The sequence below is a fragment of the Tupaia chinensis genome, unplaced genomic scaffold (genome assembly GCF_000334495.1).
Source record: "Tupaia chinensis unplaced genomic scaffold, TupChi_1.0 Scaffold000298_1, whole genome shotgun sequence".
NCBI lineage: Eukaryota > Metazoa > Chordata > Mammalia > Scandentia > Tupaiidae > Tupaia > Tupaia belangeri.
This window is the reverse complement of record NW_006159787.1, coordinates 737,755-753,083: the sequence shown is the minus strand read 5'-3', so window position 1 is coordinate 753,083 and position 15,329 is coordinate 737,755. Positions and strand designations below refer to the sequence as shown.

General features: G+C 36.5%; 1 protein-coding gene across 24 annotated transcripts in view; it reads left to right on the top strand.

Annotated features, from left to right (window-relative positions):
* Nucleotides 1-15,329, top strand: part of PTPRD (protein tyrosine phosphatase receptor type D) — a 457,704-nt gene that overhangs the window by 239,488 nt on the left and 202,887 nt on the right. For all 24 annotated transcript variants that reach the window (XM_006150805.1, XM_006150804.1, XM_027772789.1 and 21 more), the window contains one exon: nt 2,694-3,275. In XM_006150805.1, the coding sequence (XP_006150867.1) occupies nt 2,694-3,275 (582 nt within the window). The remainder of the gene's footprint in view (nt 1-2,693; nt 3,276-15,329) is intronic.

Sequence of the window (15,329 nt, the reverse complement as noted above, 5' to 3'; positions counted from 1 at the left end):
ATATAATATATGTCATATAAAAATAATGTAAGATGCGAGCAAAATTTTACGTTGTCAGCACTTACGATAATTTGAATAATGTTATATCGCATATTTTAAAAATATTAAACATACTTTATATTAAACATACTTACACCTTAGACACAAAACCTGTCCTATACAATAAATATGACTGAGCGAAACTAATGTCAGCTAAATATCAGTAAACACTATTCTAATTAGCAATTTTTGTTGGCCTTGAAAGTTTAAGAAGACAAGCCGGAAAGTCTGTATCACTTACTTCTTTGGAAAAAGTCCAGGCTAGAATATCTAAACAAACATTGTTTTAATTTTTTTCAATAAATACCCTTGGACAAATGATATTATTCTATAGTTCTTGTAGTAATATGCAAATATTAAATCACCTTTCTCATAATAGCCACTTCAGCCTTAAAAATGTGAAGGTCTGCTAAGATCTTAACACAAAAGTAGGAGGGACAATAAAGTTTTTTCACTGTCTTGATTTTATTTTTCCTGATTTCTGTCATTTTTCTACACTTTCTACATCAAAAATAAATAAGTTAAAAAAAAAAAAAAGGGTAAATCTCCAAGGCTAAAAAAGTAAACTAAACACAAAAAAGAATAGCTGGGAACAGTGAGAAGCATGAATGTGGACTCATTCATTCCTTCAGTTAGTCATTTCTACTCCCTGACAAGTACTATTCTGGTTTTTGAGGATACAACAGTAAGAAAGTATAAGTTGACTCCTCTTAAAAAAAAATCTGTGTTGGGACCAGCAGTTAGCGTAATGGCTATGTCACTGGACTCCCATATAGTCGCCCATGATTCGCGTCCCAGGCCTGGTGGCTTAAAACTCACGCTGGGCTCATATATGTGCATGCTCAAGATCCCAAAAGGAGAATGGAAGAGAAGGGATTGAGGCGCGGCCATCAACCAGGGGGGGGTGATTTCTCACTTTCTGTCTCTCTGTCTGGTGAGCACACACGACCTATAGCAAAAACCTCTCAAAAAAAAAAACAAAACAAAGAAAATCTGTGTTGTGTTGTTTTTTGTTTGTTTTTTTTTTTTGCCTTTGTGTTGATAAGGAAACAGGAAAACAGGCTGATTGTAGGAATTGCTTTCAGGGTTTTTTTCTCCAAAGCCATTTGGTATAATTCTTTTCCCTGCCTGAGTATTTACTGTCTTTCAGAATCATTGACAAGAAAAGTTACTTAAATAGGAGTTTACCAATGTCGAAGATTTTTCTTGATTTTTCTTTTTTTTTTTAAATTTCAAATTAATTACTGTTAGTCATTTGGTATTTTTAGCTAATTTGATTTTATAAGTTAATGTCAATCCCATCTTATAACTTCTCTGTTTCTGATTGATGTTTTCTCTTTCATATATATATTTTTTCTCATATATTTTTATTTTTATATACATTCAATCACTATATATCATTACAGATTGCAAAATAAATTTTCCTAGCATGAATACACTGTATATTAGCCCACTTAAAGATATTATACACATTAGCATGAACAGACTTCAAATTTTTGTCCCTTAAATGTTTCACTTCCTTCTTTTTCCCCTTGATTTTCTTCTTTTTTAAAAATTAGTTTCTTCCTTTCTTTCATGAGAGAGACAGACATATAGACAGAAAGAGAACAGCACACATGCCCTCACACAGTGATCCCTCCCTCTCCGCCCCCATACCTAGCATGCCCAGGGAGGTTTTGAAACATGAACCCAGGACTTCCCATGTAGGTCCAGTGTGTTACCCCTGGACCACTGCCTGGCCCCTATATTCTTAGTAGTATTTGAATTATAAAGAATGTGATCTCTTAAAAGATGGAATTCATTGTAGTATTTGTCATGTAGCTATAATCTTAGGTATTTCTGATACAGAATGTATAGAATGCATGTTATTTTGATGATAAAATGCCTTTAAAAAGTGATTTGTGAATAAATTCCCTCAGCTTTTTTTCAATGTTAAGAAATACACATGATTTAAAATTACTGTTCTTTTTTACCGTAAGTTTCTTGGTAAGATATCTATATGAAAATTTTAATATTTGCTGTGTCTTACAAATAGAAAACAGTGTGGACACTGCTCTTTCATAGCAATTTAATACCATTTTGTATTTCAAAATTTTGTTTTTTTGGTGTGTTTTAGTATTTAGTTGTATCACTTACTCCTTGAAGCTAGGGGCTAATTGGCCAGGCTATTATGTATCATTTATTCCTTGAAGGAAAGGGCTAATTGGCCAAGGTTTTGTGTAACAGTGTTAATTATTGCAACTAATGTTCTATGAGGATGCCAGATACACTTTAAGAGCATTACTGGATTAGCTCTGTAATCTTTATGGGAAACCCATGAAATACAGTTACTCAACTGTATAATATAACTCCAATAATACATCTTTTCTGATTTTGCACATGAGGAAACTAAACCCAGGAGAGGTCAGGTATACATCCTGGATCACTTAGCTACCAAGCAGTGAATTTGCCCAAAAACTTGCTATCAAGCTCTTTTTATAAAGTAGTCTTTGTATCGCCAGTATATTTTTTACTGTTCAAAAATTCACACTTAAAAATTACCCTTTGCTGTATTTTGGATAAATTTTCAATGGATAGATAATCCTGTCACTCTAGTAGAATTAATTAATGATTGTAGAGTTGATAGATAATCATTGCTTCTTTTCCTCTCTCAGCCTTACCCAAACCACCGGGAACTCCTGTAGTGACCGAGAGCACAGCTACAAGCATCACGCTGACATGGGACTCTGGGAATCCTGAGCCTGTCTCTTACTACATCATTCAGCATAAACCTAAAAACTCTGAGGAACCTTATAAAGAAATCGATGGGGTGGCGACCACGCGTTACAGTGTCGCTGGACTAAGTCCCTATTCGGATTATGAGTTCAGGGTAGTTGCTGTAAATAATATTGGGCGTGGTCCTCCTAGTGAACCTGTGCTAACACAGACCTCAGAGCAAGCGCCATCCAGTGCCCCAAGGGATGTCCAGGCACGGATGTTGAGTTCTACCACCATTTTGGTACAATGGAAGGAACCAGAGGAGCCAAATGGGCAGATCCAAGGATACCGAGTTTATTATACTATGGATCCCACTCAGCATGTCAACAACTGGATGAAACACAATGTAGCTGACAGCCAAATCACTACTATTGGCAACTTAGTGCCCCAGAAAACGTATTCTGTCAAAGTTCTGGCTTTTACCTCAATTGGAGATGGTCCTCTTTCAAGTGACATACAAGTCATCACTCAAACAGGAGGTAAGTCTGCTTCAGGATAGGACATAGGCAGGAGGGAGGCGTTGGTGCTAAAAGATGAGAAACACAGAAACAAAGAACAAAGATAGTATGAAAACTTTATTTTTTTTTCCCTTGAGCCAGAACAAGAGAGCGAGAGAGAGACCACACCCCTAACAGGATCTTGAGGCCATGATCCACCTCGGTTTGAGCCAGCCTCAGATCCTATCATAGGCACGTGCATGACAGATGTACTCAGGTCGCCAAGCACAATCCCAGAAACAGCCCATGGAGGTCAGCCTTGCAGAGCATCACTTATTATTGCTGTGCCTCCATCTACCCCCTAAACTTTTTTATACATTCAATCACTGTATATTATTACAGTTTGCAAAATGAATTTCCCTAGCATGAATACACTGTATTTTAGTCCATTTAACGATATTGTTAGGCATGTTATCATCAACAGATAATCTTCCATTTTTGTGACCCTTAAATGATTTGCTTAAGTTTCAAAATATAGGGCTTCAAAGTGAAGGAGTTATTTTAAGATACCTGAAAAGGAATAGGCACGGACATATGAAAACCTATATATATATATATATATATATATATATGCATTTTAAGCAGAAGGATTCACTTAGTAGCCTTTCTTTTTAATTTATGTGAGCATAATTTAAAGACTTCTGCAAGAGATGGATGAATGCCATTCTATGCACCATTTTGAGAAGAGAATCCCTATATTTTTCCCCCTTACTTTTTCTATAAAGTATGTGTGCTTGCCAGAGAGAAAGAGACAGGCAGAGAGAAAGTGAGAAATCACCCTCAAGAGGGATGGCTTCACTATAATCCCTTCTTTTTCATTCTCCTCTCAACATTTTGGGTACACACACACACACACATGCATCTGGAATATTATTCAAGCCTCAGGATCCTGGACTCAAGCCGCTCAGTCGACTGTAACCACCATGCCAACAGCTGGCCGACCTATGCTTCTTTATGGTGGCAACTCTGGTCTCAAGAAATTAGTTAGTGAGGCCAGCAGTTAGTGTAATGACTATGTCGCTGAACTCTCATGTAGTTGACCACAGTTCGAATCCCGGACCCGGTGGCTTAAACTCACGCCAGGCACGTGTGCATTTGTGCCCAAGATCCTGAGAGGAGAAAGGAGGAGAAGAGATTATGGTGTGGCCATCCCTCCTGGGGGGTGATTTCTCACTTTCTGTCTCTGCTCTGTCTCTCTCTCTCTTTCTGGTGAGCGCACACTCCCTATAGCAAAAAACTCTCAAAAAAATTGTTAGTTTATGCAAGATAAACTTAAAAATACAAATGTTGGTCAAGGGCACTCAGATATTTAAATGGTTATATTTGTCAGGAAGCTACTTAAAAGTACATATTCTTTGAATGACTTTTTAATTTAATTTTATTTTTTAGAGAGATTTTTTTATATAGCGCATGTGTGCTCGCCTGAGAGACAGTAACAGAAAGTGAGAAATTATCCCTGGGAGCTGGCCATGCTGCAATCCCATCTCGTCCATTCTCTTCTCAGGATCTTGGGACATGAGTGTTTTAAGTCTCCGGGTCCAGGACTTGAACCACAGTCAACCATGTGGAGTCCAGCAACATAGCCATTATGCCATCTGCTAGTCCTTTTTATTTCATTTTTTTATAGGATGTGTGTGCTTACTGTAGAGTGAGGGAAAGTGAGAAAGCATCCCCCAGGGCAGGGGATGTGGAGAATGGCTACACCACATTCCTTTCTCCATTTTTCTCTTGGATTTTCGGCACCTGTGTTTATGCACCTGGCATGTTTTTCAGGCCACCAGGTCCAGAACTTGAACAGAGAGCTTAACCACATACCGTAGAATGCAGCTGTCTTTACCACCACACCACTTGCTGGCCCTCTGAATGAATGACCCTTTGGGTTTTTTTTGGTTTTTGAGGGTTTTATTGTTTGTTTGTTAGTTTGATTTTCCTTCTTTGGTAAGGCTTTGGTTAATGAAGAAAGGCACTTACCAATATCTCAGATCAAATTTTGGGACCTGATTGATTCACTTATTTTACTAGATGCTACAGTAGATGCTAAATTATTTTGTAAGGAAAACTTGACCCTATGAGTGGTTTTACTTTCATAAGAGGACATTAGATATCTTTGGTCTTTAATTCAAAATAATTAGTTTTGCTGTGGCCTAGGAATATGAAAAACTTCTAAAGTTTATTCTTGAGCATTTGAGAGCTACTCGGTCGACTCCTTATTGTGTTGAAACCTTATAAAGTTGCGTTGGTCTGTGAGTGTTTTGACAGAACACCATTGGCTTGTTTTGAGAACCTACATATGAATTATTATTGAGTAATTTGTAGAAATAATTCATTGCTAATCTTAGCAAAGAATTAATGAATTTTCTCAGATATTAGAACTAGATAATGCATCCATTATTTGTGTTTACTGATGCCTGTGTGTCACTAAACCACTGACTTATTTGCACATCATGGACTTTATGAGTCATATGGCTTAGAACGTTCACCTATTCGTCCTCCCTACTAGGAGTTATTTATAGCCAGACTGCCTTTATTTTATTTTTATACTGTTACTTGGATCTCCCTGGCTTACTTATGGATTTACTATTTTCTCTACCACATTGGGTGAAAACACTAAAAATATATATTTTACTACATTTGTCCTGAAAATTATTCATATATCTTCCCTCCTTGGCATGTGAAGTACTTCAGTATTTATTTACTATACTAACATACAGAAAATATTGTAGAATTATTAACAATAAAAACCTTACTAGAAGATTAGAAAACTGATTCTTTTTCTGACTACAGAGTGTTCAAATATCATGATTTTAAAATTATATTAGTAGCTTCATAACCATTGAAAGACTACATGTAAAAAAGAATATTGGAACTTCCACATTGAGTTTTGCTAATTTCTCAGCTATGATCATTTTTTTTTTTTTAATCCCTGGTCTTAGAGTAACCAGGATGTGAATTCCAAGCTACCATTGATTGTTCTTACCAGAGAATTTTTAAAAAAATCTCTCTGTACCGCACTTCAGTTTTGTCACATGCAACAATGACCACTTTATGGTATTTGCAAATTTTATGTGTTTTCTTGGGCTGCTGAACAAAGCACCATTTACTGAGTGGATTAAATAATAGTCTCTATTATCTCACAGCTCTGGGGTTACACCTCAAGATCAAGGTCCCAACAGGGATTCTTCCCTCTGAGGCCTGTCAGGGAGGATGTGTTCCATGTCTCTCCCCTAGTTCCAAGTGCTTTGTTGGCCATCTCTCTTGCTCCTTGAGCTTGCAAAAACATCACCCAGTCTCTACCTCCATCTTTATATTGCGTTCTCCTGTAAACATTGCTATGTCTGGGACCAGCAGTTAGCATAATGGCTATGTCGCTGGGCTTCCATGTAGCCAACCGCGGTTTGTGTCCCAAACCCAGTGGCTTAAACTCACACCGGGCATGTGTGCCTGCATGCCCAAGATCCCGAGAGGAGAATGGAGGAGAAGGGGTTGTGGCGTGGCCATACCCCCGGGGGGTGATTCCTCACTTTCTATCTCTCGGTCTCTCTCTGTCTTTCTGGCAATCACATGTGCCCCATAGCAAAAACCACTCCAAAAAGAAAAAAAAAAATCACTATGTCTAAAATTCCCATTTTTGTAAGTATAGCAATAATAACAGAGCCCACCTTCATGACCTCATCCTAACTCATACGTTTGCAGTAACTATATCCAAATAAGATCCACTCTGAGGTGTACTGGGTGTCAGGAGTTCAACATAGGAATTTTTGTGGGATGCAGTTCAACTCATAAAGAAGTATAGTTTACAAAATCTTACGTACTTTTTATAACTTAGCAAGTAAAATATAATAGTTAATGTATGCCAGGCACTATGTTATGAATTTTTTATTTATTAATGTATTAATTCATGCATTCTTAATTAATTCTCACAACCTATTAAAGTAGATGTCAAATTATCCCATTAACCAAGCCTTAAGTAAATTGAGGCTCAAAAAGATCAAGATTTGGGAATTTACCTTGGATCATAAGGTTATAAACAAGAAAGTAAAATTCACTCTGGGGACCTTGGAAAACTTTAACCCTTACTTTCCAATGTAATCATTTGCCAGTGTGATAGTTTTTGTGCATGCAGAAGGGTACGACAAATGGAAACAGGAGAGAAAAACACAATGTGTCATTTATTCATATCTTTATTTAAGAATTAGACATAATTTATGTCTGAAATACTGTAGGTGGCTATTAGATTATCCCAGTGCAAGTCACCAGCAAATGGAGTAATCATTGTCACAGGACTCCTACATAGTTGACTACGGTTTCAGTCCTGGACCTGGTGGCTTGAAACTTGGGCCAGGCACATGTGCATGCATGCCCAAAATCCTGAGACAAGAATGGAGGAGAAAGGGTTGCAGAGTGGCCATCCTCCCAAGGAGTGATTTCTCGCTTTCTGGCTCTGTCTCTCTCTCTCTCTCTTTCTCACTCTGGTGAGTGGATGTGACATATAGCAAAAATCTCTTTCTTAAAAAAAATAAGATTATCCCAATTCAAAAATACATTAAAACCTTTAGATAAGGAAAAAAAAAGTTTATAAGGTGTAAGGCATAATCTTGCCATACAGATTTATTATACTGGATCACTAAATTTGGCTCTAAGTTTTCTAACCACCAATTTAAACATAGATATCTTTAATACTTTACATTTTTCTTTCCTAATGACAGGAGGATTTAACTGTTTGGGAAAAGAAACATTTCCTAAAACTAAATTCAACCAAAACATGCAAATACTTTAATATCACAAGAATCCTTGAATGGCAGAAATTGATGCCTTCAATTAAAATGTATTAAAAATACATAAATGAGCTTTAAGTGACAAACCATATTTTGATTTTTTTATATTCTCAGCAGATACATTGTAGTATTGAATCATAAGTCAGTGAAGGTAATACCATGAGTGGTGTAACTGAGTTCATACTTCCCTGGGCTTTTCAAAGGTCCAATTTAATTTAATGACAGAACTTAGAAATTCTAGATGAATGGGTCATAGATGGATTACAATAGTTTTTTCCAATCTCTGCTTGACTAACTCTTTTTTCCATTAAGATATTTCCAAGAACCTTACAATAGTTGTAGTTTTAGTACCCATTGATTGAGAAGATATATAATGACATAATGACTTATCTCTGCCAAAATCAATAGGCTAAGAAAACCCTCCAAGATAGCACATTGATTTGATCTGTTCTATAGGCTTAATTAACAAAGGCTATTTGATGTTAGTGGACACCTGCCAAATGCAATGATGGTAGTTCTGATATAATTAATGCTGAGCTGCTCCTTTTTCTTGATGCTGACTAGCTCATTCTAAGGATCATGGCTAGGCAATGCTAGACAAAAAGTCACTGTTAAGTAGTCTGTTAGAGAGGTTATATGAAACAAAGAAAATGAATTTGTCCAATGTAATTTCACCTCTTCTAAACTTACAAAAATTTACTGGTCAGTAATATACATGAAAGGAAGTACATTATAATTATAATGCACACAAATGTACATGTTGATGTTTTCTGTGTCTGAAAGATGCTTATTTCATTGTATTATCTTAATTCCCTGACACTTTCCATTTTGTTTAAAATCAGAATCTGAAGAAACAGTATATCAAAACAAGATTAGTTTAAGAAAGTCATCACATTTGATTTTGTTTCAAGTGTTGTTTATTTTTGTTTCTTTGTTTTAATTGCCATAGCATGTGTACCCTTTACAGAGACAGGGAGGAAGGGAGGGAGGGAAGGAGAGAGAGGGAGAGGGAGAGAGAGAGAGAGAGAGAGAGAGAGAGAACCTTCCAATGGGACATGGTCATGTTACAGTAGCTTCTTTTCCATCTCACCATTCTGTCAGAATTCTGGGTACTCAGACCTAGGTGCCTGGCATGTTTCCCAAGCTGTGGGGGCCAGGACTTAAACTACCGTAAGCCATGTAGGATCTGGCTCCCTTTAACTGCTAGAATATGGGCCAGCTCATCTCTTCTAATTTTGTCTAAGATAACTGTCACACACATTGATGTAAATTAAAGACTGATGTAAATTTATATATTCTGGTAATAGAGGGACAAAAAGATCTATTTGGTAGTCAATAAAGAGAGCATTTTTCATTGATTATGAATATTAGTATATTTTTTAATATTAATCTTCAAATGGTTTTAAATGTGAAAATATTTGGTTAAGATGATTATGTTGTAGAAATATGGGTTATTTTACCAAGTTGTTTTTATAGCTCTAACTGGCCTTGTGTCACTTGGAATTGGTTTGCATTGAATATATGGGGAATGTATAGCTATTCACAAGGGAAATACAGGTATTTTTATTGTATTGAAAAATGTTGCCATTATTATAAAGCACATTCAAGATAGAAATGGGACACCTTAATGTTTTCTTGAATCGATCACTGAAATAAAAATAAAACCTAACTGTATTTACAAATAGTACAAATTGAACTCTGATAAGCAAAGATAACAAATTATACCTTGAACCTAATGCATTAAAATGAATGTTACCTGATTTTCATGCTTTTTAAATTTTCAGGCATTCTAAATTTTAAATCCTAATATGTCTTTTTTTTCTGAACTTTCTTTAGAAAATTTGACTAAGCTCTAATTTTTCTATGCATTTAATTACCCCTTAGGAAGAATCTGAATTACCTAGGTACACCTTAATAATGCAGTCCTTAAAAATGCTAAGAATTATATAAAAAATACCAACTAAATGCTTTAAACATTTTAAAGAAGTTAATTCTGCTACAAATTCTGGGCATTGCAAAAGTGTTAAAATATAAAGCATGACATTTGGAGACATTTTGCTTTGGATTTCTAGAACTTCATAAATCATTTTATTAGGCTATGTCAACAGACTTATTTAAGCAAACTAGAGAAAGAATGCTTTCCAATTGCCAGAATTATGAGTCCAGTTTAAATGCCTTTCGTAACTAGTTTTAGTAATGAGTAGAGGAGCACTAGATGTAAACGCAACTATAAAAAAATTTAGCTTTTTCCTCTTTATATTTAATGGTGGTTGAGAATAAGATTTGTGCAGATGTTTGTGTACTAAGTAATTATTTTGTCAATGTGTCTGTAACAGAGATCAGACACCTTGTTCCATTTTTTTGGTTTGTTTTACTGCCACTATAATCCTGACTGTTGCTTTTATTGTTGTTATCATTTATCAACGTGCTGGACGTATACATTTTAAATATGTACCTTGTTAAAGGCATGTGCCAGCCTCTATTTCTTTAGCGTTAATTCTTAAGTTTGAGTCAAATATTGGTATCAGCCTTTCAGATGATACAAAGGTTTTTCCTTTATTTCTTAGTCTTTGTTCATCCTGTTTTTGAGTTGCGGTCAGATACTTATATAAAGTATAATTGCAGTAATACTTGATACTTGACATTATCAATACAATCGTAATTTTTAAATCTGTTTCTTTCTTCCATGAGCGAGAGACAGAGAGAGAGAGCAAGAACCTCTAACAGAATCTTCATGCCACAGTCCATGCCTGACCTCAGCCAGCCCCAGATCATGGCCTTGCATGTGCCTAGCCTACTCAGGAAGGTTTCAGGACAGCCACCAGGAAACTTCTCATATGGGTCATACCTGCAGAGTTGTGGATTCTACTGTTGCATCACCATCTGACTTGTAGTCTCACTTAGTAACTTGATAGATTATATTCTTATTTCCTGGTAGACATGATATTATCAAGAAAAAGGCAACATTACTCTACTCTTGAATAAATATAGAATTTTTAAAATACAATTTTAAGGAAAACTGTATACTTCCACTTTGATTTTTACTGTTCATATCTGATTCTAAATTTTGTTAATTGTCAGTATTATCATTTCTCCCTTGTAATGTAGAATAATTGTATCTATGACTTTGGATGGGTTCTTTTTCTTTTTGCCCATGAATTTTCCAGAAACTTATATTTCCATCATAAAATTGATGTTCAGTTCATTGGCTAGGGGACTTACTACAACACACAACAGTCCGTAAATGAAACACACATGAACAGAAGAACTTATTCGTAAGTGAATGTAAAAGAATGACAAAAAGAAAATGTGGAATGTGAAGACTGTTAGAGAATTGCAAATCTATGTGATAAACATAAGTAAATTATATACGTAGGTATATATAAACATATATGCAGGAAATTAATATAAGTGTAAAACATAACCTTTGTAACTTCAATATCTGGTATAAAAATTCAGTTGACAGAAAATGAAAGTACTCTCTGTCTTTTTTTTTTTTGGAGAGGTTTTTGCTACAGGGCGCGTGCACTCGCCAGAGGGACAGAGAGAGACAGAGAGATAGAAAGCGAGAAATCACCCTCCCCAGGGGGGATGGTCACACCACAATCCCTTCTCCATTCTCCTCTCAAGGTCTTGGGCACGCACGCACACGCGCCCGGCGTGAGTTTTAAGCCATCCGGTCTGGGACGCGAACCATTGTCGACTACGTGGGAGTCCAGCGACATAGCCATTACGCTAACTGCTGGTTCCCGAGTACTCTCTGTCTTTTCAAGTGATTCAGAGAAAATAGATATAGTAGTCTGGAGTTCCCTGAAGTGTTTTTTAATATTACGTGTATTATTATTATTATGAACTTAAAAATACATATTTGGGAACTTAAAAATACATATTTGGGAACTTAAAAATACATCTATCAATTCTACAGCTTTTTTTTTTTAACACCTTTGACTACTTTAGCTTCATGGTGGTTATTTCAAATACAACAAAATGACGTTGAGAAAGTGGTATTTTGGGGTGAACCTTTAATTCCTAGGGGAGTCTAAATAGTGGTACCTTTAAACATTTATGAGCCTAGCGCACGTATGATGTAATTAAAAGATAATTTCAGGCACTGGTCCATTTGTTGAATTTAGCCTGTAGGTCTTTGTTGCCCTATACAGTATTTTTCATTTTGTTTGTTTTTTAATTCAGTTAATTTTCAGTCATTAAACATGGAAAGATTTTACCTACAAGATTCATTGTCAACTTCTGTTTAAAGACTCAGAAGCTGAGGCAAGACTGTGCCCACATTTCACACGACAGCAATCTGCTGGCACTAAGCGTGACATGTTAGGCTTCTATAGGTGGCTGGGACACTCTCCCTTTGCCCCAGGCCCCACATGACCTTCTCACTCATCTAAACTATCTGCCTGACCACTAGGCATTTGTTCACACCACAAGTTCAAAATCTGGTATAAAGTTACCCTTCAAACCACTTTAAAAAAAAAATAAAAAGACTTCAAAAAGGAGTAAAGAACTCCCTATGTACTAGATGGGGAGACATCAGTTGTCTAGACGACACATATTTTATCCGAGAATAAGAAGGACAGTGCACCCTCTGAGACTTTAGCATGCCTATTTAATTCATTATTAAGAAAGAAGGAGCTTTTAATAGAATAAGCCAAATTAGATGATCAGACAAGTTTGTGTCACTAACCAAGAATGAAACATTGAGATCATCTGGTAATTTGCTCAAGACAAATTAAAAGCAAAAAGTAAACAGTTTAAGTAAGAAAACGTTAATTAGGTCTCCAAGATGTTTTCAATCAATGTCAGTTTATTATTAGCATTAGGCAGTGAGGAAATACATCACAAGCAGTTACTATCCTGAGAGCAGTCCTCCAATGTTGACCATGTATCTAATTCCTTTTCTTTTTCTTTATTTCTCTCTCTTTCTCTCTCTTCTTTATTTTTTTTCTTTTTAATAGAGAGAGATTTTTTGCTGTAGGGTGCATGCGCTGGCCAGGGAAACAAAAAGTAAGAAATCACCCCCTGGGGGGATGGCCATACTGCAGTCTCTTTTCCTTCATTCTCATCTTAGGATTTTGGGCACACACACACACCTAGTATGTTTCAAGCCACCACACCGAGTCCAGGACTTGAACCGTGGTCAACTATGTGAGTGTCAGCAATGTAACCATTACACCATCTACTGGTCCCTATTCTTGACAAAACTGTACTCCAGTTCAGTTCGAGTCAGGAGCTGACATAGTCTTTCTTTCTCAGACTGATAGAAATCAGGGGAAGGAAAGAAGAAAATGAAAAAAATAATAAGCGATTGAATACATATGCATATGTGTGTATTTTTAGGCTGTGGGACTCTTTTCATCATCTGAATATTAGAATCTAATCATCATTTCCCCATCTGTCTGACCATTCTCTGCTTCCATTGTCACTCTGCCAGTGCTTTTGGTATTTCCCTTTTAGAAACAATACATGTTCCATTTGCTTTGCAATTTGCCCATTTCTTTTTATTCCCCATTCTCTCCTCCTCTTGCTCCTTGATCTCTTAACATCTTTTGTCTCTACCTCTCAATCTGAATAATTGTGGTAGGTCACCCACTGGGCATACTGGGAGGAAAAATTGATACTCTGTTCAGAAAGTAAGTTCCCAGAGGCATCAAATTAATGAGAATCTCAAGGCGTGTGATTAAACAGAAGAGAGTGGATGATGATGGCAACTAGTATTATGAAGAACTGATTATTTGTGGCCTTAAGCTTCAGTCCAAACACAAATGCATGCTTGCACTTTCTGTCTCTCTCTCTCTCTCTCTCTCTCTCTCTCTCTCTCACACACACACACACACACACACACACACAAACCAAGAATGAAACATTGAGATCATCTGGTAATTTGCTCAAGACAAATTAAAAGCAAAAAGTAAACAGTTTAAGTAAGAAAACGTTAATTAGGTCTCCAAGATGTTTTCAATCAATGTCAGTTTATTATTAGCATTAGGCAGTGAGGAAATACATCACAAGCAGTTACTATCCTGAGAGCAGTCCTCCAATGTTGACCATGTATCTAATTCCTTTTCTTTTTCTTTATTTCTCTCTCTTTCTCTCTCTTCTTTATTTTTTTTCTTTTTAATAGAGAGAGATTTTTTGCTGTAGGGTGCATGCGCTGGCCAGGGAAACAAAAAGTAAGAAATCACCCCCTGGGGGGATGGCCATACTGCAGTCTCTTTTCCTTCATTCTCATCTTAGGATTTTGGGCACACACACACACCTAGTATGTTTCAAGCCACCACACCGAGTCCAGGACTTGAACCGTGGTCAACTATGTGAGTGTCAGCAATGTAACCATTACACCATCTACTGGTCCCTATTCTTGACAAAACTGTACTCCAGTTCAGTTCGAGTCAGGAGCTGACATAGTCTTTCTTTCTCAGACTGATAGAAATCAGGGGAAGGAAAGAAGAAAATGAAAAAAATAATAAGCGATTGAATACATATGCATATGTGTGTATTTTTAGGCTGTGGGACTCTTTTCATCATCTGAATATTAGAATCTAATCATCATTTCCCCATCTGTCTGACCATTCTCTGCTTCCATTGTCACTCTGCCAGTGCTTTTGGTATTTCCCTTTTAGAAACAATACATGTTCCATTTGCTTTGCAATTTGCCCATTTCTTTTTATTCCCCATTCTCTCCTCCTCTTGCTCCTTGATCTCTTAACATCTTTTGTCTCTACCTCTCAATCTGAATAATTGTGGTAGGTCACCCACTGGGCATACTGGGAGGAAAAATTGATACTCTGTTCAGAAAGTAAGTTCCCAGAGGCATCAAATTAATGAGAATCTCAAGGCGTGTGATTAAACAGAAGAGAGTGGATGATGATGGCAACTAGTATTATGAAGAACTGATTATTTGTGGCCTTAAGCTTCAGTCCAAACACAAATGCATGCTTGCACTTTCTGTCTCTCTCTCTCTCTCTCTCTCTCTCTCTCTCTCTCTCTCACACACACACACACACACACACACACACACAGAGTTTGATAAACCAGGCAAAGAAATAAATTGATTATTAGGGATCATAGAAACCATTCTTGCAGATCTCTTTGGAGTTTTAATCTCTTTAAACAAACAGCACTTTTAAGTCATGCTACAGAAAGAGGACTATAAAAGGAAAATAAAGCTGTATTTTAGATCTCCAAAAGCCTCTTTTCTTGTGAAAACAATGCATTCTTTAAGAAATTATGATGTCGTATACCAGGTACA